The following is a 27226-nucleotide window of genomic DNA, read 5'->3' as shown; positions in this document are numbered from 1 at the left end:
GTAGGCAGAGAGACAGGCCGGCGGGGGGGGGGGGGGGGGGGCAGGCTCTGTGCTGAGCAGAGAGCCGGATGTGGGGCTCGATCCCAGGACCCTGGGATCATGACCTGAGCCGAAAGCAGAGGCCTTAACCCACTGAGCCACCCAGGCGCCCCAATAATTAGCATTTAAAAAAAATATTTTGCTTATTTATTTGACAGAGACACAGCGAGAGAGAGAACACAAGCAGGGGGAGTGAAAGAGGGAGAAGCAGGCTTCCTGCTGAGCAAGGAGCCCTATGTGGGGCTTAATCCCACTGCCCTGGGATCATGACCTGAGTGGAAGGCAGACGCTTAATCTGCTGAGCCACCTAGGCGCCCTCTCCAGGTCCTAATTAAGCTAAATATACATACATGTTGTTTGGGGTGAGATGTTTTCTAGGGATTTCGGCAGTCAAGACTTTTTTGTTCAGCTTAAGAGACTAAAATCTGTGGCTCTCTACTGTAGTAACTGTTGCTTCTCCCTGAGAATTCAGGGCTCCCCAGGGAGGGCTTGGGATCATGGGCTACAAATACCAGTCCGCGAGGCTCACAGCGGCTGACGGGCACCTGTTTCCTTCCTCTCCCATGCTCCACGGCAGGTGCAGAACAAGCTGGATGGCTGCTGCTACGCAGTGAAGCGCATCCCCATCAACCCGGCCAGCAGGCACTTCCGCAGGATCAAGGGCGAGGTGACACTGCTGTCGCGCCTGCATCATGAGAACATCGTGCGCTACTACAATGCCTGGATCGAGAGATATGAGCGGCCAGTGGGCTCGGCGATGCTGCCCCCGGACTCGGACTCGGACTCACGGCCCCAAACATGGGATGCGCCAGCTCCGTCCCAGCAGCCGGTGTGCTGCGGCGGGCCTAATGGCCCCGGCAGCGTGGAGGCGGCCGCGCCCCCGCCCATCCTCAGCTCGGTGGAGTGGAGCACGTCGGGCGAGCGCTCGGCCAGCGCCCGCTTCCAGCCCGCCGGCCCGGGCTCCAGCAGCGACGAGGAGGACGACGACGATGAGGAGGACGACGAGGACGAGCACGAGGGCATGTTCCGGCAACCATTCCTGTAAGAGCACCCGTGGGGGTGCCAGGCCCACGCCCCGGGAGAGGGGATTCAGTTAGAAACCCAGGCTGTCACCATGTGGAGGTGCAGAATTGTGTGTTTAGAGGGGAACCAGATTCAATCCAAAGGTTTTATTCCCTGTTGACGTCTTCAAAAGCGCTCTAAAACCCAAGCCCCGAAGAAAGGATAAATAGAAATTCCGTTCAATACTTCATCTTCTTAGTACCATTGACAGCAAGTTTTTAAAAGAGCATTCTTTTGGATAGGGGCTTCCAACTCCGGGATATTTAAAAACTAACCCGGAAGCTTGACATAGGGCCAACTGCGGTTCTGACAAGTCAGGAATTGTGATCCTAAAAGTTGGTGCATCTCAGAAGACACCCTGATCCATCTTGTCTTTCCTGGTTTGATTTCATTCTGTCCAGTGAGAGACAGTCAATCATGACTCTTAGCTGTGGAATTCTAACAGAGAATTTGATTTCTTTAGTATTTCTCTAAATACTATTTCTCTTTTTAAGACCTGCTTCAGATTCTGACAGCGATATCATCTTTGAAGATGAGAACAGTAAGAGTCAGAATCAGGTAAATATATAAATAGAAATTACACCTTTTTCTCAGGGGTGGCCATGTAAGAAAACTAGTGCTTGATGTTAAAAACCCTGGGTGGAACAGTAAAGCCTCACTCTAATAGGCCGATATAGAAATTATCAATTTTAAAACATGATAGTTTAATTTATTATTCATGGGCCTTATATTTTAGATTGTCCACATAACCACACATACCTGTTTTTAGAGGGGAGGAGTAAATTGACATGCTGGGTTTTGTTTTGTCTTGCTTTTTTGAATGAACACCATTTCCTAGAAGATTTGGGGAAACTTGATGTGGTTGGAGATAGGGATCGATTTAAGTAATTAAAGAGCCTATTAGAGCCTCTATGACCAGTTAATCCGGATTACTGTCTAGCACAGTGTTTTAGCACTGAGTCATGATCCTGAACCGGCAATGAAAGAGGTTTTCAGGCCTGCAGCCAGCTTTATTTAATTTTTAGTGCTGTAGGGAAGAGTGGAGACCATGCATCACACTAGGAAAAGTAACCTGTGTGTATACCATGTCTCACATGAGTCTGTGAATTGGGTATGATATAAAATATATTTCTTCATGTGGGTCACGGTCTGAAAAGTTTGAAAAACACCGTTTGAGGCCTTGGACCCCACGCAGTCCTGCATCCTCCTCTGCCCAGACTAGCAGAGCCCCTGATCGCTGCTGCGTGGCACTGACAACTAGGACTGGCCGTTGTTTATGCAGAGGAAACTTCCATGAGAGGGGGTAGAGTGCCACGACTTCATTTCTAGGAATAAAATAGAATTGTAAGCCATTATAAGGCCTTGTACATTTGTAGTAGATAAAAGTCTACATGTGGGCCCTGATAAGCAGCTAAATTGATTTGAAGGAGGTTTGAATGCATTCTCTGGCATTTTTTAGAAATGTTTTTTTAAATTAAAAGAACCTTAAAGTCTTCTTAGTTTAAATTTATAAATTATAGAGGCATCTGCTTGACTCCGTCAGTTAAGTGTCTGCCTTGGGCTCAGGTCATGAACCTGCAGTGCCAGGATCAAGCCCTACATCTGGCTCCCTGCTCAGGGGGGAGTCTGCTTCTCTCTCTGCCCCTCCCCTGCTCATACTCTGTGTGCTCGCTCTCTTTCAAATAAATAAATACAATCTTTAAAAAATATATAAATTACAACCTACTGCTTTTATTTGAGCATTAGCTATACGTTTAATTATTACAGGAGCACCAAATTTACAATCCTGGTTTTGCTTCTTAAGGGCAACATCCCACGGGCATTCTAATTGATGAGTAGAAGCCTCCAAGAGATTAATAGTCTTCTACAGATAATCTCCAGGGTATATAAATGATTCAAGAGTAGAACTTGACTGTTTGCATAACAGAGCTGCCTTTTCTTTTTCTTTGCTAAAGGAAAAATGTTGAAAAATGCTTCCACAAACTAAATCATAAACCGTCAAATAAGATCTAATGCTTTTTCCTTAGCCAGTCCTTTTCCCCCAGGTAGTTGTGTTGAGGGGAAATGCTTAAATACATTTATGAGAAGAATAAAAGAACTTTTTTTTTTTAAGTTTTTATTTGTCGGAGAGCACGATCAGGGGGAGCAGCAGGCAGAGGGAGAAACACGTTCTCCGTTGAGCTAGGAACCCGATGTGGGACTCAATCCCAGAACCCTGAGATCATGACCTGAGCCCAAGGCAGAGGCTCAACCAACTGAGCCACCCAGGCATCCCTAAAAGAACTTTAAAAAAGGGGGTGGGGGACAAGAGTTAGAAATGACCTGTAGGGGAAGAATAGAGTGGAAAAGCATTCTGGACGATCGGTCACAGTGAGTGGCAGCCAGGTGCCGGTACCTCAGTGGCACTGCCCAGAGGGCAGTGTGCCTTTCAGTAATATCTTCCCATTTAAGTTGATTGAGCTGAAGATAGATCTCTCTTCTTCCCAAAGTAAGCCTACCATCAAAGAAAGGTATTCCATTTCATCTGAAACCTTTAAAATACTAGCCTGTAGACAACAGTTGACTTGGAATCTTTCTGTCGATCACACAACCGTAATAGGTACCTACTTCCTATTTTCCCCCATCATTATTCTATATAGTGGCATACCTGTAAACTCTACAGTAGATTCTGGTAATAGCACAGTTGCCTTTGAAGTGCTGGTGGTGTCTAAAGGACAGAGGCTGTGTCCTGCTTGGTCTTCCTCTCTGAGGCGATAGGATGTTGGCGTGTCGGGTGAGGGTGGGCACAAAGAGCCTGAGGAGGGTGATGATCGTGTTACCATTTTTTTTTTTTTAAGATTTTATTTATTATTTATTTGACAGAGAGAGAGAGATCACAAGTAGTCAGAGAGGCAGGAAGGAGGGGCAGGCTCCCCGCCAAACAGAGAGCCTGATGTAGGGCTCAATTCCAGGACCCTGGGATCATGACCTGAGCCGAAGGCAGAGGCTTAACCCACTCAGCCACCCAGGTGCCCCCCTGTTCCCATTTTTTGAGTTCTCCCGTGTTCCTCTTGGATTAGAATGAAGACTGCAATGGGAAGAACAGTTGCCATGAAAGTGAGCCATCAGCTGTTGTTGAAGCTGTGCATTATCTGTATATCCAGGTGAGATCCTGTGCGCGGCGCTCGTTCACACAGCGCCTCCCGGTGGTCGCTTGTGGGAATGTTGTGGGAGGCTAGAGCAAGACACAAGGCAGAGGAGGGATTCAGTGGCACGGCCAAAGGTGAATTGAGGGGAGATAGTTGCAGCCCAGATGCCCTGACCCCCAGCCTTGAACTCGTGTTTTCTGTACCATAGCAGGGGATGGTATAGGGCGGTGGGTACAGGCTCTGGACTCAGTCTGAGTAAGTTCTCCTTCTGGATCCCCCAGTCACAGCTGTGGGAGCTCAGGCAAGTTTCTTTTGCATTCTGTGCCCATCTAGCTATTCAGTGACTTGTGAAGAATAAGAAAAGTAACACTTTTAAGGTCACAAAACCACGTCTGAGTTCTGTAAGCGCTAGACTTGCACATACCGAAGTTCCACTCTAACAAGCTGGATCTGGACAAGTAAGGTGTGATGCAGACATATCCTGCATGTGCAGAAGAAACCCCAGGGTAGCCTCAGGCCAAGTGCCTAAAGTCCTAGAACCACTGGGTGACAGGAACCCTGGGTAAGCCACTTCCAATGGGGCTTTACTAAAAGGAAGCAGACTTCTCTGCCTGAGGGCCAGAGTCCCAGACCCTGGTGAGCCCTGCTAGCAGAGGCACAATCGCAGACCCATGAGGAACATTCTGCCTCTGCCCCAAGTGAATAGGACTGTGGGGCCTTATTAGTATTTGCAGTCCTATCGGTAAGTAGGCAGATCTGAAATGTCAGATGCAATAGTGTGTTCCAGAAGGGAAGCCTCAGACAAGTAGATGTTTCAAAAGACACTAATTAGGTGGCTGCTTTTAATTTTTCCCTAATATAAACATCGCCAATGTACCACTCACACGCAGAATAAAGCATTTGTCCTCTAAACCACTAACTGAAGTCTGTACTCTGTGCGTTCAGTCTCTAGACAGTTATGAGTCAGAGGTACGCAGGGGAGGTGTGTCTGGAGGTGTGATAAGATCACAGTCTGAGAGTCCCAGGCCCTCGTGAGGGCTCAGCGATGAGTCAGAATCTCGAGGTGGTTATTCAGAGCATGAAGCACTGGTTTGAAACCCATAGGCCAGTTGCATAAATCAAAGGCTACATACTGATTGAAGATTTAAATGATACTGCATTGTTTTCTGATACATTAATATTTAAGAAGGGATGAGAAAGACCCTTGTCCTGGATGTTTGGATATTTACAGCGTTTTACTCTGGACTTGAAGGTCACTGTCACTAGTTCAAAGTACAAATGAGGAAGGCTCATGACGTCGTTAGATTTTTAATTAGCCTTTCTTGGAAATTTGGGTTTGGAAATGGTCATGTGAAACAAGTTTACTTAATTCTCAGTTTTTTCATTATTTGAAAAAGAATGAAATTATTTATGACAAGGACTTTAAACAAGTCTTATTTTTTAATGAATGATAATAAAAATTAAAAGGGTTATGTTGAGGTGCTGTGATAATGTCTCTCCCCCCCCCCCAAATTTTTTTAAATAGTTGGATTCTTTCCTCAAAAAAAAATTTAAGCCTTGCCTTTAAGTACTTAAAATCCACAGCACATGTTTTAAAATGGAAGATTACGTTAATCGCCATTGTCTGCCTTAATTGAAACCCTATACAATGAAATGCTGCCTGGTTTGTTCTTGTCCCCAGATGGAGTACTGTGAGAAGAGCACTTTGCGTGACACCATTGACCAGGGGCTATATCTGGACACTGTCAGACTCTGGAGGCTTTTTCGAGAGATTCTGGATGGATTGGCGTATATCCATGAGAAAGTAAACTTTACAACATTTCATACCTGAAAACTTATGCTTGTATAAAACTGATGACAAAAAAAAATATTGTGAGATTAGAGAAAAACAGAAACAGAGGGAAAATTATGGGTATATTGAAATTTATTTTTATAGGTCAGACATATCAAAAGACATGTATATAGTATAAGGTATCAGAGTTCAAAGAAAAGATTGAGGGTTAGGACAGGGGTCAGCAAACTGTGGCCATGGGGTCAAATCCAACCTCCATCTGCTTTTATATGAACTGTAAGCTAAGAATATCTTTTATAATTTTTTTGTTAAAAGATGTTATTTATTTATTTAACAGACAGGGCACAGGGAGGAGAAGAGGCAGAAGGAGAAGGAGAATCAGGCTTCCCACCAAGCAGGGAGTGGAATTCCATCCCAGGACCCTGGGATCATGACCTGAGCTGAAGGCAGACGCTTAACTACTGAGCCACCCAGGCGCCCCTACATTTTTTTTTTTTTCTTTTTTTAAGTAGACTCCACACCTAGCGTGGAGTCCAGTGCAGGGCTTGAATTCACAATCCTGAGATCAAGATCTGAGCTGAGCTCAAGAGTCAAGTACTTAACTGAGCCACCAAGGTGCCCAGCTTTTACATGTGTAAAGGATTATTATTTTTTTTTAATATTTTTTTTTAATTTTATTTATTTATTTGACAGAGAGAAATCACAAGTAGATGGAGAGGCAGGCAGAGAGAGAGAGAGAGGGAAGCAGGCTCCCTGCTGAGCAGAGAGCCCGATGCGGGACTCGATCCCAGGACCCTGAGATCATGACCTGAGCCGAAGGCAGCGGCTTAACCCACTGAGCCACCCAGGTGCCCCTGTGTAAAGGATTATTTAAAAAAAAAAAAATCAGAAGAATATTCCATGACACATGAAAATTCTGTGAAATTCAAGTTTTAGTGTCCACAATAAAGTTTTACTCAAACAGGGCCATGCTCGTTTGTTTACATATTGCCTATGGCTGTGTTTGTGTTACAGCTGTGGGGCTGAATAGTTGTGACAGAGACTGTGAGGCCTGTAACGTGTAAGATATTTATCTGACCCTTTAGAAAGAGTTCTCCAACCTCTGGGTTAAGCAAAAATGTTTCAACATACACGAAAAGCAAGGGTGGTTACTTCAGTTACTTAGAATAAAGTGAGTGTGATGAATACAGACCCAGTCATTTGATTCTACTTGGCTTAGTGCGGTCCTTCCTAGGACCATGGCGAAATCCAGAAGTCATCTAGCAAGGGTAGAGATGAGACTGGAGACACAGCCCACCACATAGTATAAAATGTCATTTTATAAAGCTAGATATTGTCATGACAATGCAAATGCTAATGGACTTAGCTTCAGGATGAAACACTGCTTACATTTTAAAAATGGGATTATCTACCGCATTGGGTAGTGTACATGTGTTTTTTTCCTTTGCATAATTTTCTTTAATCTAAAATGTTTAGACTGTTGTATATTTATACTGAAAAGCCAGGACTGTGATTTACATATGTTAAGTTTATAAATGAGTTGGTGGAGTAAGGTTTGCAGGGTTGGAAATCAAAATGAATTTTAATGACAGCCGTTGGAGCTCTTTGATATCTCCCGGTATCCTAGAACTGTGCCCCACATGCACTCTTCTCTACATCTCATTTGCTCAGCTTCTGCTAATGATCTTCTGGGTATCTTATGCTCTGCCATGCCTAGAAATGCAGATAGTCACAAGCATATAGCAGACCCCATACTTGAGAGGGACTTGTTCTTTTTTTGAAGGAACCCAAATTCATCTTCGTGTAACAGTAAGATGATACCATAAGGTGTTTTTATTATTTTTTAAATTGTTTCCTGTATTATAGTTCCTGAAACAGTAAGCATCATGAGGCTGCCATCAGGAAGGGGAGAAAGCCAAGTTCATGTAACAGTTCATCATTGAGCACTTAGGTGTGTGCTAGGGATGCAGACTGAATTAGATTCGCTGTGGAAGGCATTGTAGGCAAGTTGGCATTTGGAAGTGTTGGCACAATTCAGATGAGAGGAGAAAACAAGAATTTACAAGGCAGGGGAAATAGTGTGAAGAGAAGAATAGGAGAAGGAAGGAAAATGGTGTGTGTCTTCTCGGCATGGATACAGCTGAGGGTTGATACAGCAGTGTTTTGTGATTCCACAGAGAGATTGGGAACCCGGTGGAAGGAGCCCTTGGATGCCCCCAGGGAACAATTTGGGTTTGACCTCCTCCAGGACCACCAGCAGGTAGACTGGGAGATGTTGGGAAGGTCATTGGCAGGACGGTCAGGAGACAGTGCAGAGGCCAAAACAGCCTGGACCAGTCTGAGGGAGAGGATCTCCTCTGCATCTTGACATTAGGTTGGCCTTTGAGATTAGGAAACAGGTAAACTATAAACTATGCTTGGGAAACAGTTCTTTTTTCTCTTCATTCAGGGAATGATTCACCGGGACTTAAAGCCTGTCAACATTTTTTTAGATTCCGATGACCATGTCAAAATAGGTGATTTTGGTTTAGCAACAGACCATCTGGCCTTCACTGTGAGTATTTTTCAGATTGGACTATGCCTAAAAAAATGAACCTGCATGCCTTGATTATCCTGTCTTGCAACACTTTCATGGTTATGAGTTGATTAAACTCTGCTCTGTAATCCCCAGGAAATTCTGCAAGTCTGAAGGGGTGAACCACAAATGATCCCTTAGGCTTAGAAAGGAAAAATACACTATAGTGAGGATGTTCCACCTGAGAGACATAAAATTACTGGTTTCTGGATGATGCTGAGGTCAAAGGCATATAATACTTTTTGAAATAATTTGGTCATTTGGCCTACCATTGCCAGGCACTGGGCTTGATGCTTTACCCTTGAGGGGCTTTTCATTAATTTAAGGAAATAGAGCTCAAAATACCATGGAACACCTGAAGATCCAGTCTTATACATCATTATAGAATAGTTGTTCAACATGCAAAGCTAAAATAATGTGAAGAGAAATAGCGATATAAGAGCAAAAGGCAAGAGAAACTTGACATGTGGTTATGAGGACTCAGAAAGGTCGTATAAAGAAACAAAAGAAACAAGCATTTCGGATGGGACTTTAAGGATGGGTGAGAGTCCAGCAGGCTGAGATTGAAGGCAGATCAGGGCAAGAGATCCGAGAGAGAAGGAATAGCATAAGCAAAGGCCCTGGGGTGAATAGATATGACTGTTGGGAGGCCAGCATGTTGTCTGTGACAACACATGACTGTGAAGCGTTAGGGGAGACATGACGATGCTGGAAAGTTGGGGGTTCTTGTAAGTGGCAGGCCTTAAGTGCCTGAGGAAGAGTCTTTTCATAAGATGAAGTTAATAGGCGCAAAATCTCTAGTACATGCAATTAATTCCAAGGGAGGTCAGAGATTTAGATCAGTCATAGAACAACCATAGGGACAAAACTAGAAGGTGAGGTTAGGAGTGGAGAGGGAGGAAACAGAAGGGGGACAATGAGAGTGTGGTCCTGAGCAGAACAGCGGGGCATTTTGAAGAGCGCTGAGACCAAGCAAGGAAGGGCCTGATGGTGCGGTCTTGATCCCCAAACGGAAGAATTTAACCTAATATCAGAGGCTGTAATATAGTGAGTAGACAGAGGCACAGGCTGCGGAGGCTCCCTGACCAGGGCTACACACAGTGCTTTCCCTGCCCCTTTATGGCAGTGTGACCTGGGGCAGGTTAAACTCTCCGTACTTCAATTGTACAGCGTGCCTAATGCTAGAACCTACTTCCGAGAGTTGTTGGGTAGATAAAATGAGAGGACAAGGCAAGCCCCCGGAACAGTGCCTGCTGCTGAGAACATTAGAGATGCTGGTATGTGTGATGGTGCCTGTGACAGGACCCTGTGGAGTGGTCTCAGGGTGGTCTGTGAGATCGTGTCGGCACAGATACAGCTGAGAAAGGCGGGGCTACCTGAGAGGGGCTCGTGGTGACAGTGGAGAAGCTGTGGTGACCAGCCTCTAGGAACGAGGAGTAAACATGGTCCCACATGAGGGAACAGCAGCGGGGAAGTTAGAGAGTGAGTTTGTAGTGGTTGTTAATATGCTCTGAACCTTCCTTGTCAGTGGATTTCTGCTTTGGCGTTTGCAAACGTGAAAATATTTATTTGACAGAGAGAGAGATCACAAGTAGGTGGAGAGTCAGGCAGAGAGAGAGAGAGAGGGAAGCAGGCTCCCGCTGAGCAAAGAGCCCGATGCGGGGCTCGATCCCAGGACTCTGAGATCACAACCTGAGCCGAAGGCAGCGGCTTAATCCACTGAGCCACCCAGGCGCCCCTGCAAACGTGAAAATAAATGGGTTTCTCTTTCGGGGCTTTCTGCCCTGAAGGAGGAGTTCCTCAGCGATGAGCCCTTCTCCTTGGTCTCGGGGGTTTCCAGGGAGTCCCGCTTTAGCAGGCTAAATAAACAGACACTATTTAGAGCACAGAAAAAACATTATTGTAGTTAATTCTGTTTTCTGTGGGTAAGTTTTCTGTTGGTCTTGATTTAGAAATGGAGAGGCCATTTCTGTGGAATGACATAACATTTTAAAAGTGGTATTTGACTGGCTTGTATTTTTTTAGGCTGATGGCAAGCAAGATGATACGGCAGATCACTCGATTAAATCAGACCCCTCAGGTAAATCCAGAAGACTGTATGTTTAATTAGTGGATTAAAAAGCAGACCACAGGGGTTTTCTTCTCTGGTTTTCTCTCTCTCTCCTTTACATATAAAAAGCTGTGCAAATATAATGTATACCCCTGAGGAGCTTGGAGATACATATATACCCATGAAACCATCCATCTCAACCTATGTTATAAACATATCCATAATCTCCAGGTTTCCTCCTGCCTTCCTAATTATTAAATTTTGTGGTAAGAACACTCAGCATAAGATCTGCTCTCTTAGAAAATTTTTAATATGCCATACAGTACAGGTTTCTTAATCTGAAACCTGTTTTTCATCCATAAAGATTTTATTCTAAAGCAAATTACAATTACTCATTAAATTAACAAAACGGTGAGCATGCTTCAGTTATTTTTTCCCCTCTTCACTATCTTAACTAAATTAGAGCTTTAGTTAGATAATTGGCTGTCATGGGTAGACGGTTACACTTTGACCCCACAAGCTAATGTGAGGTTACCTCATGACCTGGGATGTCTGGATGTCTGGGGTCTTCTCTCTGCACCACCCCTCTGCAAGAGCAGAGACCTCCCATGTGGAACAGAGTCTGTGGCCATAACGTGACTTCTGGTTAAACCCTCGGTGAAGTGTGTACTTTGCCTTCCTCTGAAGGCAGTGAAGAGTTAACAGATCATGCCTCATTCCTAAGAAGCTCCCTCTCCTCCTTTTTTCTTTTAAATAAAAATTTGTCTTACCTCCTTAGTCCTCTTATTAGAAAAGTTTCACTTTGTCTTTTTCCATGCAGGTCATCTGACTGGAATGGTTGGTACTGCTTTATATGTAAGCCCAGAGATCCAAGGAAGCAGTAGACCCACGTACAACCAGGTAAAGGGGAAGGTTTCTGGGGCGAAGGGGAGGTCTCAAGGGTAAGATCGTAGGAAGAACATCGTGATCGAGATCATAGCGTTTGGTGTTAATTGCCGCTGCAATGGGAACATTCATTCATTCATTTATTCGACATATCCACATGTATGTCGAGTTGATGACTCCCCTGAAGCTGGCACTGTTGCTGCTAAGGACCTTACTGTCCATCCATCCAGAAAGGATTTTCACGAACCTCGTCCTAAGCTGGGCCCTAGAAATACAGAGAACAGGACAGTTGACTGATAAGACAGGTGTCTTATTCCAGCCCTGGAAGAGCTTAACCTTTGGTGGATGAAACAATAAATAGGCGAAAACATAAAATAATCACAAATGGTTAAGAAAAGAAATCGACTCCAGAGAGCAGTAGGGGGGCAGCATGTCCAGATAAACTGACCAGAGAAGGCTTCCCCAAGAGGATGGCTTTAAGGTTAGAGAAGGGACAAGCCACATGAAGTTGGGAGCTGAGAGGAAAAAAGGGTAAGCAAAAGAAATAGCATGCATAAGGAGAAAACCGAGCCAGCACTGGCTTGCCCATTGGAGACCATCAAAAAGAACATCCATGCAGATACAACCTGGTGAGCGCTGGGGGAGAAAGGCATGAAGCTGGAAAGGAAGATCAAGGTCAAATGATGTAGAGCCAGCTTGGCCTTGAAAAAGGGGTGTGCACAGGGAGCCACTGCAGGGTCTTGAGCAAGAGAGTTCACTCCAGCTGCTGCTGGAGGCTTTGCAGAAGTCAGGTTGGGTGGCTGCTAGCTGGAACCTGAGTGGTGGCGGTAGCCGTGGGGAGAAGTGTGCTCAAATAAGACACGTGGTCAAGGGGAGGTTGGGTGGAGATAAGGTAGGGTGATAGGACAGTGCCCAGGTTTCTGCTGGAGCAGTTGGGGGCGGGCTAGTTGTCCAAGATGGGAGAGACAGGAGAGGACAGCAGCAAAATTCTGTTTGGGGGTCATGTTAATTTGGAAATGCCTGATGAGAGATCTACTTATAGATGTTCAGTAGGTTATTGAAGACTCGGGACTTAAGTTCAGTGGAAAGGTTGGAATCAGGTATAAATCCAAGAGTCATCCTCACGCAGGTGGGATTTAAAGCCATGCGGCTGGATGGGATCCCTTAGGGTGAGTGTAGAGCAAAATTTCAAAAATATATTGGGCAGGCAATTCACATCAGAGCATATTTTCAAGCTTACAGTGAACCCCAAGCCTGGGTTTCCATTCTGATAAGGAGCACCAGGCAGTGACAGTGGAATTCTATACAGATAGCCAAATACCCAGCGGGGCTGTGGCATGGCGCAGACTCCCTTAGTGCAGCCTCTCCAGAGTTCAGTTTGCCACATGTAATGAAATGCAAGAGGCTCTTTCCACCCTTTGTCCCAGCAATTACCCTTCTTGAAATCTACCCAGAGGAAACAACAACATTCAAAAAGATGGGTATAAAAGGGGATTGTCACAGCATTATTTAGAACAGTGGAAAAAAAACTGGTGTTTAAAAATGAATGGCTAAATAAATTACAGGACTTCTGTATAATTGAATACAATATGTCATTAAAATCATGTTTTAGAAGCCTGGTTTGGAAAAATAATACACTAGCTGGAAAATATTCATGCTCTCTTAAGGGAATAAAAATTACAAAATGTATGGTTCTAGTTTTATAGAGTGTGTGTGTGTGTTTAAAGATTTTATTTATTTATTTGACAGAGAGATTGTAGGTAGGCAGAGAGGCAGGCAGAGAAAGAGAGAGGGGAGAAGTAGGCTCCCTGCCGATCTGGAAACCTGATGCGGGGCTTGATCCCAGGACCCTGAGATCATAACCTGAGCCGAAGGCAGAGGCTTAACCCACTGAGCCACCCAGGTGACCCTATTGTGTTTATTTTTAAAAAACGTGAAGGGGGCAGCTCTCTGATATGAGTAGGAAATATACTGGAGCAGTGGGATGATGAGTGAGTGCTGTTTTTCTTGGTGCTCTTCTGGATGTTCACATTTTCTACAACCAATGTGTAGGAAATGCTACAGCATTTAAAACTTGGGAGGTCACTTGGTGATAATTAGTCTGTCCTCCTAATCCTTGAGTCCAGATTCATGCCAGAGTCGCCCCTGAATGTGGCGTGTGTGCCTGTGAGCAGTTTGCTGTGAACAGCCTGCCCCTCGGGAGGACCGTGCTGGCTGCCACGCTGCCTTCTGCAGATGGTCCTCTCATCGGCAGCTCCCCGCCTGACCTTCTGCACTGACTCGCCCCACTTCTTTTTTAGTTGCATTTCCATATTCTGTTGATTAGTCACATCATCTTTCTGTGGTACCATTATTCTGTCTTCATTGATAGGGCTTTGCAGTCAGTAGCTGACCTTTGCTGTCAACTGCAGATTTTGGTCTGTGTTCCACTATTGAGATGGTTTGTAAAGGTGCAAAGCAAAGCAGATTCCTTTGACAGATTGCAGTTGTCCTTTAGTGATTACTCTCATTGTTTGGCCAGTGATTTTCTATGTCTGTATATAGCTAAACCAGTGACAATGAGTTTTCAAGGAGAGTGTTGGGACATCATACCAAATATTTTATCAGTACTCTAGATCTATTTCTTTCTTTCTTTTTTTTTTTTTAAAGAAGAAATCAAGTTTTTTCCTAGTATGGCCTATTTTTCCCTTAGGCAGACTTTTTTCTCCAGCTAGTAGTGCTTGTCCTGTAATTCCCTGATAAATGACATATTCAAGGCTGTCTAAATACAGTTTCTTCTCCCTAGAAAGTGGATCTCTTCAGCCTGGGAATTATCTTCTTTGAGATGTCCTATCACCCCATGGTCACAGCCTCAGAAAGGATCTTTGTCCTCAACCAACTCAGAGATGTACGTATCAGATATTTTAACGCCTCAATTTTGAGCAACCAAGATCTTAGCGTGGACACCAGAACTTAATGCAGGGTATTTTTCTGGTATTTGTAATATGAAAGAGTCAGTCTTACTATTACCTATAGTTCTATTTTTTTTTTTTTTTGGTAAGATTTTATTTATTCATTTTAGAGAAGGAGTACCTGCCCGAGCAAGTGCAGGGACGAGCAAAGGGAGAGAGAGAGAGACTCTCCATGTGCGGTGCAGAGCCCAATGTGGGGTTCGATCTCATGACCCTGAGATCACAACCTGAGCCGAAATCAAGAGCCGGATACTTAACTGTGCCACCCAGGTGTGCCACCCCCACCTTGGTTTTAAAACAAAGGAGCGATCCCAAAACTTTGCATGTATCAGTATAGTTGCAACAGTGGAAATAGGTTATAAGAATAATGGATATTTAGTTCTAGAAATTAAAGGTTCCAACTGAGTTGACATAGCGGTTTGCCTTAACAGTACCCCCATGGCCAGAAGTTAAAAAGGGTCTGAGGAAGATAACAACCCCTTGACTTTTTTATTCCCCCAGTGAAACCTCCCTCTATGCTCTTGGGATTAATCCTTGCCTCCGTTATTGCCCAAACTAAAAGCACGTGAGGCCAAGGATGCCCACCGGAAAGGGCACTAGGATGAAAGTGGAGAAAAAGGTTTGGGTGAGGGTGATGGAGACTTGTGATACATGAGTCAGAGATGTGAAGAGCCTTCCATTTTCCTGAGCTACAGTCCTCTACACCGTCACTGAAGATGCTGCTCTAGATATTTTTGAAAACTGTTGAATTCTTTTATACCCAGTACAGCATGGACTGTGGTGTTCACAAAGTTTGGAGATAAATGAAGTGATTACCATGTCCTTGCCTTGGCTTGGAATGCTCTTAAAAGATTATATCCTGGATGAAGTACCTTTCTTTAGTCTAAAATTCATGTTTGTTCCCTCATTTCAAGAGTATCTAAACTGTAACAACAAACAAACAAACAAAACAAAAAACCAAACTGGCAAGTTAATGTTCTGATTGAGATCTTATTGACCAGGAAGGTGAGAGCTTTTCAGCAAGTAGAGGTTTCAGGATTAATGTTTTTCTTTTGCTCTTTGTTGGTGCTCTGGTGGGGGGTTTTTTGGCTTCTTTTCCTCTGTGTGTTTACTAAAGCTACTTTGTCTTCCTCTGAAACCATTGGATCTTAAAATACTTTGTCCTCAGCTGAGATGCTTTCTGTCTCCTAGGCGGTCATTGGGGTCAAGCTTGTATGAAAATAACATGTATGTACTTGGAACAATGGGTGTTGGGTTTCAAGAAGGTATCACTCTGAGTCTTAACTTGTTTTCATTTCTGTCCTTGATTTTCTTACCTCTGGGAAATAAATGTTTTCACTGTGGCAGCTTGCCAAGCATGTGCTGATTTGAATATTGTATTCTTTCAGCCCACTTCGCCTAAGTTTCCAGAAGACTTCGATGATGGAGAGCATACAAAGCAGGTAATTTTCTCCGATGCTTTCATTACAGTGTCTTCACTCTTGGATTTTAATTACTGTTTTTCTTCTTTTTCGATTAGTCATCTTCTGCCACTCATTGTCTTGTGCCCTGAGAACAGTTTGGGAAAAAATATCAAAAGATGAAATGCTTAAAATGTTATTAGACTTGAAACACACCAAAAAAAATGCCAGGGACTGGCACAGAAAATAAGCAAACTCCAGGGTTCTTCTGCGTGGTTCATTGTGTTTTTGAAGTGCTGCTTGGAACCTTGGCTTAGCTACTGGAAAAAAAGAATGCTTTTAGATTTCATTATTTTAGAGAAACTTTGGAACTTTTTAAGAAAAGAAAAGAAAGAGCTTGGGACTTTTTAAGAAAAGAAAAATCCAATTTAAAACTATAATTTTGTTCCATTTTGTAATTAAAGTAGCTCAGATTGTAAAGGGGAAGACTGGACAGTCTGATGTTAACGGTATTTTTTTTTTTTTAAGATTTTATCTATTTATTTGACAGACAGAGATCACAAGCAGGCAGTGAAGCAGGCGAGAGAGAGGGGGAAGCAGGCTCCCTGCTGAGCAGAGAGCCCGATGCGGGGCTCAATCCCAGGACCCTGGGATCATGACCTGAGCCGAAGGCAGAGGCTTTAACCCACTGAGCCACCCAGGCGCTCCTGGTATTATCAGTATTTTAAAGTAAAACACTTTCTTCTTCGTACTAGAAATACCTGAGTGTGCGTGTCTGTAACTCATGTCAGGGATCTGTGGCACCCAGCTGATTGGAATGAACAATGATCAGTGGATTTGTGTCTTGTGCCTTTGGTGTGCGTTGCTTCTTCATGCTTGACAGTTTGTCATGGTGAAGCCTTCTGTGGTTGATACTCTGGGCATATAGAAGTTTATTCCTGAAACTAACTTTTCTTTCTTTCCTTTATATTTATTTATTTATTTTGGTATACAGACAATGTATTTTTTTTACTAACATATAATGTATTATTTGTTTCAGGAGTACAGGTCTGTGATTCATCAGTCTTAAACAATTCACAGGTCTCACCATAGCACATACCCTCCCAGTGGCCATCACCCAGCCACCCTCTCCCTTAACCCCCCACCTGTCAGCCATCCTCAGTTTGTTTCCTGAGATTGAGAGTCTCTTATTTGTCTCCCTCTCTGGTTTCATCTTGTTTCATTTTTCCCTCCCTTCCCTTATGATCCTCTGTCTTGTTTCTCAGATTCATTGTATCAGTGAGATCATACGATAATTGTCTTTCTCTGATTGCTTATTTTGCTTAGCATAATAGCCTCTAGTTCCATCCACATCATTGCAAATGGCAAGATTTCTGGGGGTTTTTGGATGGCTACATAATATTTTGTTATATATATATATATATAAAACAGAAGATATGATATATATATATATCATATCTTCTTTATCCATTCATCTGTTGATGGACATGTAGGTTCTTTCCATAGTTTGGCTATTGTGGACATTGCTGGTATAAACATTCAGGGGGCACGTGCCCCTTCGGATCACTACATTTGTATCTTGGGGTAAATACGTAGTAGTGCAGTTGCTGGGTTGTAGGGTAGCTCTATTCTTAACATCTTGAGGAACCTCCATGGTGTTTTCCAGAGTGACTGCACCAGCTTGCATTCCCACCAACAGTATAGGAGGGTTCCCCTTTCTCTGCATCCTTGCTAGCACCTTTCGTTTCCTGACTGATTAATTTTAGCCATTCTGACTGGTGTGAGGTGGTATCTCACTGTGGTTTTGATCTGTATTTCCCTGATGCTGAGTGATGTTGAACACTTTCTTATGTGTCTCTTGGGCATCTGGATGTCTCTTTGCAGAAATGCCTGTTCATGTCTTCTGCCCATTTCTTGATTGGATTCTTTGTTCTTTGGGTGTTGAGAAACTGACTTTTCTGAATTATAATCAAGGCATACTACCTTATTTAAATCATTAATGTTGAGGACAGAAACCTAGCTAGAGCATGACATTAGTTTGCGATTTCTTGCTTATGGGTGATACATCTGGTTGGACGAGTCACTAAACTTATCAAGACTTTAACTTTCATCGCCTGTCAAATAAAAGGATTAAGTGCCCTTTATTTATGTCAGCACGGGCATCCTATGATTTAGTAGTATTTAACATGACATTTATTGATGGTGAAAGGGACCTGTTCTGCCTCGACTGTCCTATTAGCGAGGGACTACTGGACAATACACTGTGTTACGTTTCTGCTTCTTGAGTTAGCTGTTACCGCTGATTTGTATGGAGTCGTTTCCTGTGTTTTCGAATGTCACAAGTAAGTGTTCATTTCAGAGTCTCTCCCTGTGACAAGGGCGGTCTTCCTCAGCATTCCCACATGTTGGCAGCTGTGGGGTCTGTTTTATTAAACTACAGACGCAAGAGCAACTGTATAAACCATTTCTCTGGACGACACTGGCCTCTCATAGATGTGCACTCAGTGTGTTTGAGCTGGAACAACTTGGTCCATGGACCATAGCCCCTGCTACCGCCCACATCACAGTTGTTGCTTTTTATCTGCAAGGAGGCAGAGTAGAAGGTGCTCTGTACTGAATATAACACAATTGCTGCCCTACAACAAAAGTTTTAATTTAATACAGCTTTTCACAAAAGTTGTATCTTGTCAGTTCCTTTCTTTGCATGTGTGCTCATTTTAGCTGAAGACAGAGGTAGGCGTTGGGAGGCCCACTAGGAGAACGTGTATTAAAAATACATAATTAGAAAATACTTAATAAGATTCGTCTAAAAGTTGAGATGTTTCTGATCCTAGGTATTCCTCTCTTTGTAAGTCCTTACTGTAAACGAGAGAGTTAAGGACACATGAAGAGACCTTTCAAGATTAGGGGTTATGAGGCCATGGTAAATGAGAAACATAAATCAAGGCACTTCCAGGGAGTGGTATTAATTCAAATAGCATAATGGAGAAGAAAAAATTAAAACAAGATGCCATCAGCTACTATGCATTATGATTTTTACTAAAATTAGTCATCTAGAGGTAATTGTTTTATGTTCCGGCACCTTTTTTTGAAACAGTATTTTGTGTGTTTATAAGGCTAAATTCTGCCTATATGTAGTTATTGAGTTGAGGGTTTTTTTAGTTGTTTATAACAGTAAGATATAAAAAGGGCAGCTGTCATATATTTATTGATTTGAGAGAGAGAGAGAGCTCATGAGGCGGGGGAGGAGGAATACAGGGAGAGAGATGACTCTCTCCACTGAGCATGGAGCCTGACGGGGGCTCGATCCCATGACTCCGAGATCATGACCTGATCAGGAGTCAAGACGCTCAACTGACTGAGCCACCCCGGTGCCCCAGCATCTCTGCCTTTTAAGAAACACTCCTATTACAGTGTTGCACTGCTGTGTGGCCATAGTGAAATATGGGGAGGAAGAAATGACCGATTTCAGAAGTACTAATTAAAATGCACCAACTTCGTGCAAGAAGTGTGGTATCTCTTCTTTGGCTGGAGCCAGCCACCAGTTTCTCGGAATTCCGGAGTGTCATCTGTCACGTCGGGTCACCAGCGTGCCTGGCTTTCATTCCAGAAATCGGTCATCTCCTGGCTATTGAACCACGATCCCGCCAAGCGGCCCACAGCCACAGAACTGCTCAAGAGCGAGCTGCTGCCCCCACCCCAGATGGAGGAGTCGGAGCTACACGAAGTTCTGCACCACACCCTAGCCAACGTGGATGGGAAGGCCTACCGCACCATGATGGCCCACATCTTCTCTCAACGCATCTCCCCGGCCATCGACTACACCTATGACAGCAACATGCCAAAGGTGGGCTTACACTGTCCTGCCAGGAGAGGGCGCGGCTCTGTTCACAGAAGGGTCAAGTTAGTTCCTTAGTTGTCATGGAGTCCTTTAATGCCTCCAACGTATATCTGAGGTCCATGTATGCAGAATGTGTGCCGTATGCATTATGCTGGGAAGAGCCATGATTTTATTTTTATTTTTATTTTTAATAAAAAAAAAAGATTTTAATTATTTGAGACAGAGAAAGAGAGAGCAAGTGGTGGGAAGGGGCAGAGGGAAGAGAGAAGCAGACCCCCTACTAGCAGGAAGCCCAATGCAGGGCTGGATCCTAGGACCTGGAGACCATGACCTGAGCGGAAGGCCCACACTCAGCCGACTGAGCCAGCCAGGCACCCCCAGAGCCATGATTCTAATCATGTAACTCTAAGGCGTTCCCAACCCACCCCCTTCTCCATCCACCTAAGAGTTTAAGGAGCTGTGCTTTTGGAGACCAAGCCCTGGCCCTGCTGCCCAGAGCTGAAACCATCAAACTGGCTGAGATTCAGACCATCTGGTCAGTAGTTCCCAAAGCTGGCTGCCCCTGGAGGTCCACCTGGGAAGCCTTTGGACCATTCCGACACTCAGGCCCTCCTCTGATCTAATGACCTGAAATGTCCAGGTGTGAGAGGCTCTCCGAGAGTCTCTGTTTAAAAGCACCCAGATGGTTTTTGAGACATACCCAGGTTTAGCAGCCTGCAACTTTTTCTTCCTTTTTTCTTTTTTCCTCCTCTTCCTCCTTTCCTTCCTTCTTTCTTTTTTTTTTCTTTTCAAACAAAAGCAGTCTGAAACAATATAGCAAATTGTTAAAATTTGGAAAAGATGGGTGAAGGACAGGTATTTGTCCTATTCCTTGTGTGTTTCCATGTGCTTAAAATAATGATGTAATTTTAAAAGAGTAGTGGAGAAGGTGGTGGTACGATTTGTGCAAGATCAGGAGAGTTCTCAAGGACCAAACCAGTTTTTGCTGGCTGGCAATAGTAGAAAGATCCTTACAGGATTTTAATTTATGTCTTTGTGCTTGTCTCTTGTTTTCTAAATTTCTTCAAGTGAAATGGTATTCCTTCCTTCATATACTAAGAAACAAATGGAAAGGAGAGGTCTTTACAAAATTTGTAAATGCCATGTAACTTTCAAACCCACCCCCCCCACCCCCGTACTCGTGGATCACCTTAGTATGTGAGCAGAGGCCTAATGCCATCAGCTGGTTGGTTGCTCCACAGTATCCCTGGGAAGGCTTGGGGGAGAATGTGCATATTGACAAGCTCCCCCTGAATGGCATACATCACCATGGTAAAAAGTCTGGGCTTGGAGCTTTAGGTCCCCTTCCTCAGGTGGGACGTCCTGCAGGATGTGCCATTGTCTTCTCTCCCTACACCTGTTCTAAGAGGGACTCACTGCGGACCTCTCCTTTAACTCTCCTTTAAGGTCTTGGGAGTAAGTAATGTGATGCTTACTGCAAGCTACAGATGCGTGTTTTAGGGGATCCCTTCGATTTGGCTTTGATGACATGTTAATTGGTCATATTTTAGAGCTTCTCAATCCGAACATCCAAGATACAGCAACACGTGTGTGACACCATCGTCCGTGTTTTTAAAAGACATGGTATGTCCTTTTTAAAAAAAATCATAGCCATCTTAAAAAGTGTTTTGTTTCATCATTAAAAGTACTCTTAATAGATTTGGCTGCAACCATATTTTACCTTTATTTCTTTATAAGAGTTTATTTATTTGTCAGAGCAGGGGCAAGGGAGGGGGCAGAAAGGGAGTGGGAGAAGCAGGCACCCCATGGAGTAAGGAGCCTGATGTGGGGGGTCGATCACAGGACCCTGGGATGATGATGACATGAGCCGAAGGCAGAAGCTTAATTGACTGAACCACCCAGGCACCCCTTAAGCATATTTTTAACACTCAGCTTGTTGAGGAGAACCATTTTGAGTATTATGATTAGAATATTAGAGCCTTGCTACTAAAATACAGTCAGGTTGTGGAGACAGAAATGAGACTGGTTAACAGACTTGACCTCAGATGAGCTGTCCATTAGTGGAGTCAGAGCTGAAGACTGCTTGCTCGTGATTTCAGCGGCCAGTAGCAGATGACTTCACCATCGGATCTGTGTTCATTTTCAGTTGCCTTCTAGGAATGGTGGATTCTATGTAATAACTGGATGCTCAGTTATTTTTTTCTGACTTGGTGTAGGAGCTGTCCAGTTGTGTACCCCACTGCTGCTTCCACAGAATAGGCAAATATACGAACACAATGAAGCTGCCTTATTCGTGGATCACAGTGGAATGCTGGTGATGCTTCCTTTCGACCTGCGGGTGAGTCTGGGAGCACCCCGGGCAGGCCAGATGCTGGGTCTGGCCACGTATGGATTACCTTAGCCATCAGTTTTCCCCCTCGGCTTATATTCTAAATATCAACTTTAGGAGACACATTTGTTTTTTTTGTTTTGGGGGGATTTTTAAAAGATTTTATGTATTTATTTGACAGAGAGAACGATCACAAGTAGGCAGAGAGGCAGGCGGGGGAGGGCGGAAGACACAGGCTCCCTGATGAGCAGAAAACCCAATGTGGAGCTCTATCCCAGGACCCTGAGATCATGACTTGAGCCAAAGGCAGAGGCGTAACCCACTGAGCCATGCAGGCGCCCTTAGGAGACACATCGTTGAGGGAGTTACTAGGGTGAGAGCATCACTGGAATTTAGTGAATGTCTGACCTTGTATACATCCACCTTCCTTATAGCACAGGTGCTTATGACCCTAGAAACTGGCCCCCTGCGTTGCCAATGCCACATCTGTGCCCCGTTATTGAGCTCTGCCAAGTGACCGCCACGACTTGATCTGGCTGACTCAAGACAGACGAACACAGTTGTTTTCTTTACCTCCTGGCTAGATTTTCACTGACTTCCTAACGTGTTAATGCGGAGAACAATTAAATTCTTCTGACAGCAAGTGCCTCTGCTAATGAGGTGTGCTGAATTCTGCTTGTGCTGGCCTGCTTCTGATCCCCAGGGTTCCTTTTGACGGCAGCGCTCTGATGCGGGTTATCCACTCGCATAGTGTGGCCTACCAGTGAGCCCATCTGCAGCCCTGTCTATGCATGAGACAGACATGAGCTTCATTCCTCTCGTGTACAGAAAACACTGACATGTGGAGAGATCAGCAAAGGGTATAACCAGGCAGTTCTCAGAGAGAGAATGCACAGGGCTGATAAACTCCTGAAGCGATGTTCAGCCTCATGCATAATAAAGAAGGTCAAAGAAAAGGTATCTCAACTTCACCCATTGGATTGATAAAAGTATTTAAGTTGCTATACTTAAAACTGGCTGTTTATTCTTTAGACATTAGATTGAAGTGCAGGTATTTTTAAGATACATTTATTGGAAAGAGAGAGAGCACTAATGGAAGGGTGGAGCAGAGAGCGCAAGGGAGTGGGGAGATCATCTCAGGCAGACTCCTGCTGAGCACTGAGCCCGATGCCCACAGACCTGGATCTCATGACCTGATGTGAGCTGAGCTGAAGTCAAGAGTCGGATGCTCAGCCTTCTGAGCCACCCAGGCAGCCCTAAAGCGCAGATTTTTAAACACCCGCTTGCTTTCCGAGCTAATAGCCATTCCCCCCAAATAAAAAGTACACTTTCGGGGTGCCTGGGTGGCTCAGTGGGTTAAGCCGCTGCCTTCGGCTCAGGTCATGATCTCAGGGTCCTGGGATCGAGTCCCGCATCGGGCTCTCTGCTCAGCAGGGAGCCTGCTTCCCTTCCTCTCTCTCTGCCTGCCTCTTCATCTACTTGTGATTTCTCTCTGTCAAATAAATAAATAAAAAATCTTTAAAAAAAAAAAAAAGTACACTTTCAGAATTTGATCCATCATTAATGGTATGATGCTAGATAATCTGACAATAATTTCATAAATTGTGGTTATTATTAGTGAGTGGCTAGAAGATAGTGGGAAATCCGGGAAGTCACCACAAGCGAGAAGATGCATTTGGATTGGATTATCATAAATGACACTTGAAAAGACATTTCAGCTATTTACATAATTACATTATTTACAGTAGCCAAGGTGGGGAAACAGTCCAAGTATCCTTTGATAGATGAATGAGTGAAGATGTGGTATATCCATACAGTGCAGTATTATTCAGCCAAAAAAAGAATGAAATCTTGCTATTTGCAACAACATGGATGGAGCTAGAGGGTATTATACTAAATACAGTAAATCTGAGAAAGATAACTACTGTAGGATTTCACTTCTGTTTGGAATCTGGAAAACAAAAAAACCCAGACTCTTAAATACAAAGAACAACCCGGTAAGGAGGTGGGGTGGGGTGGGGGGGTGGACAAAAATAGATAAAGGGAGAGAAGAGTTACAGTTAACCAGATAACTGGCACTGATTTTAACTTGGCATAATAAAACTGGACAGAGCACATTTAATTAGAAGCAAATTTTTCTCAAATTTAAAATCCCAAGAAATGCCATAGTAAGTAAGGTCAGTGGCGCTCCCAGCAGTGGGGTTGGCTGCTGACTGACCACCTCAGGAACATTTCAGGGCCCACAAATGGCAAGCCATCCACTACTCTGTAAATTTCCAAGGTACCACAGAGTTGTACCTTGTAAAAGGGTAGACTCTATGCTCGGTGAGTTCTAGCTCAACAAAGCTGTTAATTAAAAAACCCAAAGGAGAGGTTGTTGGCACATTTTGAGGTTGACCTTTGAAACTTTGTGTTGCAGATTCCTTTTGCAAGATACGTGGCAAGAAATAATATATTGAATTTGAAACGGTACGAAACTCGGGGTGTTTCATCTAGTGGATGTGGGAGAGAAACCAAGGAAGGATGTTTTATCATTTGGGGTTTGAATTTTGGGTTTAAAGTAGTGAGTTTGGAACAACAGTCCTGATGCCCAGCCGCAGTCCCCCTCTCAGGGGTGACAGAGACTCATAGCCTTCCCTTTAGTGGACATGCAGCTGTTAGGTAGGTTCCCTGAAGCCCCTTTGGTCTGTTCTCTGCCTTCTAACGTTCCCAACCAACAGAACTAATTATTTTGCAAGTGGTTGCTTGACAAAAACTGAGGGCTCTTTTTGATCACGGATGGCCCCTTTTAAAACTTAATTAGAGGGACAAATGGCCAGCCGTCTCCGTGTAAAGCCTGCCTCCACAGGTACTGAACAAAAGCCACCTGTAGAGAAAACGAAGTGAACCCAGCAGGTGTGCGTGCGGCGCGCCCTGGACCTGTGGGCGCTTAGCAGCGGAGAAGCGTTTTCTCTACGTTTAGATCCCTCAGCGGTCGAGCAGCGAGAGCTTCATAAATGGAAGCTGTATTGTTGTCAACAAGGCACCCTCCTTAAAAGGGCCTTTCTTAGAGCGAAGTCAGAGCTCTTCCTTTCCTTTCTCTTCTCAGCTGCCAGTGACAGTTAATTAATAGTCCTAAGGTGTGTCCCTGTGTAGAGAGCGAGCACTACAGGTAAAATTATTTCTTGTGTGCAATTTCATCTCTATTTCAAACATTAAAAAAAAAAAATGAAGCCCCATTATTTAATAGTGGCTGCCTCTCCCCCCGCCCCCCAGACCCTGAGGAATTGGCAGCTAAATCTGTCTTTAAGGTCTCTTGCTCACACCACTGATTCATTTTCTTCTGTTTCTTTTCTCTTGTTCAGTAGCCTCTTACACGTTTATGATTCCAGGAAGCAGTGACCTGGGTTTTTGGGTTTCTCTCTCCAGGTACTGCATAGAGCGTGTGTTCAGGCCTCGCAAGTTAGACCGATTTCATCCCAAAGAGCTTCTGGAATGTGCATTCGATATCGTCACGTCTGCCGCCAACAGCTCTCTGCCCACTGCCGAAGTCATCTACACGATCTGTGAGATCATCCAGGAGTTCCCGGCGCTTCAGGTTACTTTCCAGGGTCTGATGTTCCGAGGTTACCCTGCTAGAGTCCTTGACCTGGGGAGGGGTGGGGGGCGTGACCACAACAGAACTGCCCCCCGACTTGGTACTAGCAGCGGGCCACATTTTGCTAGGATAATGGAGAAGAGTTTGATGACGTTACTTGGAGGTTTCTGTCAGGCTCTCGCCTCTACCTTGACAGGAGTGGGTTTTGTTTTCATCTGTTCTGGGGGAAGGGTGTTGCTGCACTGCCCGTTCTTCCACAGTGCAAGAAATTAGCTAAGATTCCTAGAACGCTTTTAGCACGTCCATCTTGTTCAGCACCCTCTGTGGACCCCTCCCACCCTCTGACCTGGCTCTCAGCTCCCCAACTTCACTTTCCGTCAAGTCGGCATCTGGTGGCGCTTCTAGCGACTGGCTTTCCTCAGCCCTTGCCTCTGGGTCCATGCCCTCCACTGCCGTGCCTCTCACAGGGTTCCTCCTCTAGAAAGGCTGCCTTCCCAGCCAACGTGGGCACCCCTTCTGCCCCAGGAGCCTGCCCCTCTGCCCTCACCGCCATCGAGGGGAGACGACACATGCTTGCTGAGGGCAGAGCCCACGTGGCCGCTTCTCTGAAGAGCCCACTGCACCCAGCCCAGCGCTCTGCTCACTAGTCTGAATGCTCGCCCATTAGCCAGTCGTCCCTCCGGCCCATCGTCAACAGCAGTAACTGATGAACCAGCTCCGCTCCCTTGCTGATATCTGTGTGAACTCGTTCAGGTTTTCACCACAGCTGGACACCAGAGTGGTTTAGATACATATAATAAAGGGTTTGAGGAGTGCCTGGGTGGCTCATTCAGTTAAGCCTCTGCCTTCGGCTCAGGTCCTGATCTCAGAGTCCTGGGATTGAGTCCCACATCGGGCTCTCTGCTCAGCAGGGAGCCTGCTTCTCCCTCTGCCTGCTGTTCCCCCTGCTTGTGGTCTCTCTGACAAATAAATAATCTTTTTTTAAAAAAGAAAGGTTTGATTATATTCTAGTGTTTGATTATGACAATGTAAAAGGAATGCTTATGAAAAAAAACTAGAAGGCAATATGCCAAAATTCAGTCCTGCCACAATCGCCTGCCTGGATGGTAAGTGCGTGATAAGATGCCAGCTTTGGTGCTATACTGTTTTTACGATGAAACTAATTAATTTCTCTGTTGTATCCTAGGAAAAAAATTATAGTATTTACTTGAACCATACCATGTTATTGAAAGCAATCCTCTTACACTGTGGAATCCCAGAAGATAAACTCAGTCAAGTCTATGTTATTCTGTATGATGCCGTGGTAAGCATTTAATTACTTTCACTTGATATTGAAGAATGATAATAGTTCATAAGTGTTTTCTTTATGATGTCACCATAGAACTGAATTGGGAGTTTTATCTCCTTCCCTCATTTCTCTAAAGTAAAAAAAGAAACCAATTGGAGGGAGTGATTGTATTGAGAATAAAGGGCTTAGGTCCTCCCCTTAATTCTTCCAGTCCACCTGTGCTTATGCATAAAGTCATTTATAGATGTTGTCATTGGGCTTTTCGGTGGAATCGGGAGAGAGTGGTTTGGACCCCGGTTGGAGCCTCCA

At 44.4% G+C, this 27226-nt stretch overlaps 1 protein-coding gene across 6 annotated transcripts in view; it reads left to right on the top strand.

Annotated features, from left to right (window-relative positions):
- Positions 1–27226, top strand: part of EIF2AK4 (eukaryotic translation initiation factor 2 alpha kinase 4) — a 109550-nt gene that overhangs the window by 53696 nt on the left and 28628 nt on the right. For 5 of the 6 annotated variants that reach the window (XM_082735534.1, XM_082735536.1, XM_082735537.1 and 2 more), the window contains 15 exons: positions 617–1080; positions 1596–1659; positions 4161–4244; positions 5911–6033; positions 8471–8575; positions 10622–10676; positions 11467–11546; positions 14317–14418; positions 15871–15924; positions 19493–19729; positions 21274–21346; positions 21940–22061; positions 24472–24521; positions 25461–25629; positions 26816–26932. In XM_082735534.1, the coding sequence (XP_082591660.1) occupies positions 617–1080; positions 1596–1659; positions 4161–4244; positions 5911–6033; positions 8471–8575; positions 10622–10676; positions 11467–11546; positions 14317–14418; positions 15871–15924; positions 19493–19729; positions 21274–21346; positions 21940–22061; positions 24472–24521; positions 25461–25629; positions 26816–26932 (1899 nt within the window). The remainder of the gene's footprint in view (positions 1–616; positions 1081–1595; positions 1660–4160; positions 4245–5910; positions 6034–8470; positions 8576–10621; positions 10677–11466; positions 11547–14316; positions 14419–15870; positions 15925–19492; positions 19730–21273; positions 21347–21939; positions 22062–24471; positions 24522–25460; positions 25630–26815; positions 26933–27226) is intronic. The other variant, XR_014312988.1, reaches the window with a different exon arrangement.

Source organism: Mustela nivalis, assembly GCF_964662115.1.
Source record: "Mustela nivalis genome assembly, chromosome: 6".
Lineage (NCBI taxonomy): Eukaryota > Metazoa > Chordata > Mammalia > Carnivora > Mustelidae > Mustela > Mustela nivalis.
This window is presented reverse-complemented; position numbering and strand designations above follow the sequence as displayed.